This window comes from Peromyscus leucopus, chromosome 7, assembly GCF_004664715.2.
Source record: "Peromyscus leucopus breed LL Stock chromosome 7, UCI_PerLeu_2.1, whole genome shotgun sequence".
Taxonomy (NCBI): Eukaryota; Metazoa; Chordata; class Mammalia; order Rodentia; family Cricetidae; genus Peromyscus; species Peromyscus leucopus.
Window position 1 is genome coordinate 104,381,979 of NC_051069.1, and position 6,000 is coordinate 104,387,978.

Sequence of the window (6,000 nt, forward strand, 5' to 3'; positions counted from 1 at the left end):
GAAAAAGAGAGAGAGAGAATCTGGCGCTTACAGGATAATTTATAGGTGAAAACTTTTCTAAAGTGTCATGGGTTTGAAGCCTCTATACCAGTTTAAGAGTATGTCAGAAGTCAAAACATCTTTTTCTCTCTTTGGTCAGAATATAGGAACCAATGATATAGCAAAGAAACAGCCAGGCTGAGCCCTGAGGCCCGGCTGGGCCCTGGCGGTTAAGAGCTGAGGGGAAAGCAGTGCAGGCCAAGGGCTGCTTTGCCCCAGGGGACTTCGGGCTGATTAGGGCCACTTCGTGAGACAAGATACAGACTCTAGAGAGGGATGGGGTCTGCACAAAGCTCTGGGTTCAATCGCAGCTGCTGCAAAGCCAGACCCAAAGCCTCGTTGATCAGATGCTCTACCATTCAAGATCAAACCCAACACAAAGGGACTGCCTGGGTGGTAAAGGCTTTGCCCCAGTCACACTTCCCCAGCAGGATGAAGGAGGGCTCAGCTCAGCCCTTCCTGAAATCAGCCAGTGATGTGTCAGCCTGGGGGGCCGGAGGGGGGGGCTGGAGATAGGTCTCTGAGTGACAGACCTTGCTTGCCTTTGAGGGGCTGCAAGGCTCAATGGACTAGGAAATCACACAAAGATGACTGTTAGGAGCAGAGAGAGAGAGAGTGGAGGAGGGGCAACTGGACCAACTGGCACCTTCAAAGCAGGTTTCCTTATGAGGCCCAAGCTAGGTCTTCAATGATGAGAAAAAGTGGTCAGTAGAGAGACATAGCAGAGGGTGAATGGAGGAACAGCCGCCTAAATTGAGGCCTGGCATGTTCTAGGCTGTGGAAGGATGCAAAGTCAGATTGAAGGGGGTCAGTGAAGCCTTTGCCAAGTGTGACTGAAGAGTTAATAATGACCAGAGCTATCTGTAGGACACGAACATGGGGCTGAGCACTTGAAAGTACTATTTTATTCCATCCTACCTCAGGTCTACCATCCCAGTTTTACAAGGTGAGTGCCAGGGACTCACAGGCTGCATGGCCAGTAAGGGAGAGGCAGGATTGGAACTCAAGACAACCTGGTGTGTGGCCCTCACCCTACTTCCAGCCTTCCAACAGAAGGTCAGGCTAGACACACTTGGTCCAGCTTGTGTAAGCGGAATGAGTGAGGACTGCAGTTCTTCTAGGGTTGGTCTGTACCCGGACAGACAGTGAAGTAAGAACACGGCAATGAAAACCACATGCAGAGGCTCCGAGAAGCAACTATCCAGTGTGCACACCCTCCGGTGCATTCAGCAGAACCTGAGGGATTCAGGGTATGGGGACCAGAAAGCCAAACAGGACATGACAATGCTTTAAGTCCTTGATGTGTCCCATGCTGTCTGTGACATAATGCTGGTATGAGCTCAAAGAAAGAAAGTGAGTAAGAATGGGTCTGTCTCACTCATTTGTGGTAGAGTCCTCTGGGCCTTCACATCCCTCTAGAACAGTGGTTCTCAACCTTCCTAATGCTGCGACCACTTAATACAGTTCTGCATGTTGTGGTGACCTCCAACCATAAAAATTATTTCCTTGCTGCTTCATAACTGTAATTTTGCTACTGTTATGAATAGTAATGTAAATCTCTGTGTTTTCTGATGGCCTTAGGCGACCCCTGTGAAAGGGTTGGTCACAACCCACTGCTTGAAAACTTCTGCCTTAGGAGGAGATATTCAATAAATATGGTGGAGAAGGAAGAATAATAAGGTGTTTGGAAGATAACAGTAATGAGGTGCCATTAACGTTAAGGAAATAGAGCCTTTCCCAAGGGCTGGAGAGCTTGTTCAGCTATTAAGAGCACATACTGGTGTTGCAGAGAATCTGAATTCCATTCCCATCATCTACATTGGAAGGCTCACAACCACCTGTAACTCCAGCTCCAGGGGATCCAACACCTTCTGGTCACTGTGGGCACTTGTTTTAAGGGCACCCTCACGTCTATACCCACAGCTGCCTCACAGTCACATATGATCAAATAAACAAAACCAAATTTTAAAATAAAAATTCACAAATGTAAAAAAAAATGTAAAGAAGGCAGGTTGACGGCAGGAGAAGAAACGGATATGGGTGTCTCGGAGACCTACAGAGGGTGGGCGTTTAATGAGGAGTCCTCAGTGTGGGGCACTAAGTCAAAACAGAGGCACCGCATTAAAGCCACTTGGTAAAAATAAGATGTCACTAGGGGAGGTGCCCTGGAGGTGAAAATGCACCTTATGGGATGTGGGGGGCGGCGCGGAGATTTTGGGGGGGGGGTCCTGCAGAGTAGGCCCAAAGATTAAACTCCAGGACTAAAAGATTTCTGGTCCCTGGCCTGGACAAGGTGAGTTAAAGAGTCGGCAGGGACCAGTGATCCTTGGGACACTGGGACCGAGGTTTAGGCCTCTGTGAGGAGCCTTCTGTAGACATCTAAAAAATAAAAGCCATACTTTTTGAGGTCTGAAGCTTCCCAGGTCTGACGTGTCCAGAGCTTGTTTTCCTCTAAAAGTCATTTCTGATTTTTGAACATTTACAAGTGTGAATGTAATACATCAAAAACAAACATTTTAAGTTTTTGGAGGCCTGCAGGAGGGCTCAGCCGGTAAAGGTGTTTGCAGCCAAGCTCCAAGATCTGAGTTTTTGGGTCTCATGTGGTAGAGGGGGAGAACCAACTCCCGAAGTTGTCCTCTGACTTCTCTGACACGAGGGCAGTCTCTCTCTCTCTCTCTCTCTCTCTCTCTCTCTCTCTCTCTCTCTCTCTCTCTCTCTCTCTCTCACACACACACACACACACACACACACACACACACAAATATTTTTAAATTGAAATTTGTCTGTTTCTTGGCTCATAAAGCTCTTGTCAGGCAAGTGTGGGGACCTTAGTTCAGATCCCCAGCACCTACATGAATGCCAGGAGGATGGTCACCTGCAGTACCAGCACCCAGGAGGCAGAAACAGAGGGTCCCCAAGGCAAGCTGGTTAGCCAGACAAACCAACACAGTGCACTCTGGGTTCAGCTAGAGGCCCTGCACCATCATAGAAACCTGCCTCGGTGAATGTAGCCGTTGAAGAAGTCACCTGATGTCAACCCTTGGCCCCCACACCCATGAGCACCCAAGTGGATGCTCAGTCAATTCCAGTTCTCATGTATAGCACCCACAGATACAAGAAAAAAAAGAAGTTATATATACCTTGCGCTGAAATCGCTTGCTCACATGGCAGGCTGGTAAGCATAAGATGGGTTTTATTTAATTTTCTCTTTTAAGGACTTACTAAGACTTTGTAAACAATTTCTCATTCCTTCACATATTATTTTGCATCAAGTTATCTTGAAAACGGTTCTCACGATTTACTACTTATGTCAGAGAAATCCTGACACCCTTCCCTTGTGTGGACAATGAAGAGGCAAGTGGAATTCCATGCAGCCTTTCTCTGGGAGCTGTCTTCCTACTCTAAACCATCTCTGAAAACTTTGACCACATGGGTACAACACAAAATGAATTGTCCAAACATTCTGGAATGGCGATTCCATAGAAATGTGAAAAGTCTCAGTTTTATAAAACTACTTAAAGCCCAAATTAAAAAGACCCAGCAGGCCCGTCAGCTAATTGTTTAAAACTGTGTGTGTAAATGACTCATGAGCTACAGAGCCTGGAATTCGAAAATCACAAACCTTAATCTTGTAAACAAAACTTAAATTGGGGCCTCTTGAGTTTTGTCCTTTCCCAGTCTAAAGCAAATGTTTTACGTACACAGAAAAAGAGGGTTGTCATGTCTGATGGTCATCAGCTAAATCCAGCGGGTTTTCTTTTCATTTCTTTTTAAAATTTTTCGTGTTTATGTGTGTTGGGGGAGGGTCTATGTGCATGTGTGGGTGGGGGACAGAGGAGGATAAGAGGTGTTCCTCTTTGTCACTCTCCACATGATTCCCTTAAGTCAGGGTTTCTCACCCCACCTAGAGCCAGATTGGCATCCCTCAATTTCCAAAGGGCCTCCAGTCTTCTCCCACTACCACTGGGTTGGCAAGGAACCACGCCCAACTTTATACATGGATGCTGGGGATTTGAACTCAGCTCCTCAAGCTTGCACAGCCAATGTTCTTATCAAGTGAGCAGAGTCTCCAATCACCCATGTCAGTTTTTAGGAGTCTAGGGTAACATCAGAGGCTGCAGCTCAATGGAGACCGAGCAAAACCCAACAGAGTTGAAGAAACTGTAGTGTAGAGTTAAAACCCTGTTAGGATCTTTGCTGTTGCGCTTTGTCTGCTCCACTGCTGTGATCCTTAACTCTTAGAATCGCCTCACCTGTGACCCTGGCCATCTCCTAGTCACCCAAAACACCAGAGAAGGGCATGGAAAGCCAAAGATGAAAAGAGTACAAACTTAAACAAACTGAACCACAGAGATATACAAAGGTACAGAGGCCCAGAGTCACGTGATTTACTCAACTAGTGGCACTGACCACAAATAGCGGCAACAACTCTAACTTTTGAGTTAAAATGTCAGCGATTCTGCACTTCCCAGGCAAGTCCTTAGGAAGAAGTCCTGCCTGGTTCCTGCTTTTCTGCGGTAACTGCCGCCCTGCTATGGGACCTGGTGGGCATCCTAAGTTAGGTGTTTCTACTGAATGGCAACTGCTGAGATCTTTAACTCCAGGCACAACTCTGGAGTCCAGCACTAAGTAGGCACGCAGTAAATTATTCTCAGCCGTCAAGCTGACCACCCTCGTTGGGTCCCCATCCCGGCAGGCCAGCGGGATAGATGACAACCCTTGGAGAACAGTTCTTTTCCCAAACTTGTATCCTGTGTGTCGGGGCCCAGAATCCCTCCGGAGGTGGTAGAATTGGGGACCGAGAATCTGGTTCAGTCGGGGTGTCTAGGACAGTACGCGGCCCAGGTGTGCAACAGCTGGGCGGCCAGTCCCCTGCCGCGACTCCTCCAAGCCCCAACTTCTTAAACTTCCCTTTCCGGGGGGGTGCAGGCCCCTCGCGGCCGCCCTAGTCCTTCGTGCGCGCACAAAGGGGTCAAGAGCGTCCCCAAGTCTCCCGCAAGTGAACTGTCCTCCTTCGCGAGAGATCTTCCCCGGATCCCCGCCGCTGGGACGACTCGGGCCGCTACAAACTTCCCGTTTCCGCCTTCTCGCCGGGACCCGCGGCCGACTGTCAATCCCTGCCTTGGGGGTTGGAGGAGGAGAGGGGAGCCCTAGTGGACCCCCAGCATCGCGCCACGGTCACTCACTCACCCGACTTGGGAACCTGCGGCGGGATCGTGCTGGCGATGCGCGTCCACAGGACGATGTGCAGCGGCCACAGGCCCCGGAGCAGCCCCCGACCCATGGTAGCCCCCGTCGCTCGTCATAGACCGGCCCCTGGGGCGCCGCGAACCGAGCCTCGGGGACCCCGGGCTGCGCCTTTACTCTTCGTCTTCTCAGGGTGCCTGGGCCGCCCTGAGCGCGCCGGGCAGAGGTGCGGGCCAGATGTGGCCGGCGATCCGGGGAGCTTGGAGGCCCGGAGGAGGCCCCCGGCGGCCGAGGAGAGCTGCGCAGAAGGCTGGGGCTCCGTCCCCCAGGCGAGCGTGTGCGCGCGCGGGGGGTGTCGTCGGTCGGTGCGCGCGAGTGACTCACTCATCAACTTTACTCGGGCGCCGGGAGGGAAACAGGAAACTCCTCGCCAACAGCTGGGCAGGACCTCTCGCCGCCGGAGAGCCTTCCAGCTCCAGCCCTCTCTAGCTTCCAGCCCTCGCCTTCCTCCGGACGCCAATCAAGGCCCCTGAGAGGACTCTGCAAACTTTCAGCTGCCCCCTTGCAGCTCTCCCACGCACCCCCACCCCCTCGCCCCGAAGTCCCGGCTCCAAGTTCAAACTCAAAAGTGACTAAGCGCACGTTTCGCAAAGCCAGCTAGAAAGTGCCTATACATACCACTTTCCTTGATACCCCACCAAGCACCCCCCACACCTTCTAGGCTTTGCTCTCAGGGCCTTCATAATTTCGTTGAGAACAAGGAGGGGGTTCGGA

At 50.8% G+C, this 6,000-nt stretch overlaps 1 protein-coding gene across 2 annotated transcripts in view; it reads right to left on the reverse strand.

Annotated features, from left to right (window-relative positions):
• The window catches only part of Tgfbr2 (transforming growth factor beta receptor 2), a 98,302-nt gene extending 92,586 nt beyond the window's left edge, over nt 1-5,716 (reverse strand). The window contains exon 1 of one of the 2 annotated variants that reach the window (XM_028886524.2): nt 5,230-5,716. In XM_028886524.2, coding sequence (XP_028742357.1) covers nt 5,230-5,323 — 94 coding nt within the window. In that variant the 5' untranslated portion in view covers nt 5,324-5,716. The remainder of the gene's footprint in view (nt 1-5,229) is intronic. The other variant, XM_028886525.2, reaches the window with a different exon arrangement.
• Between the last annotated feature and the right edge of the window lie 284 nt (nt 5,717-6,000).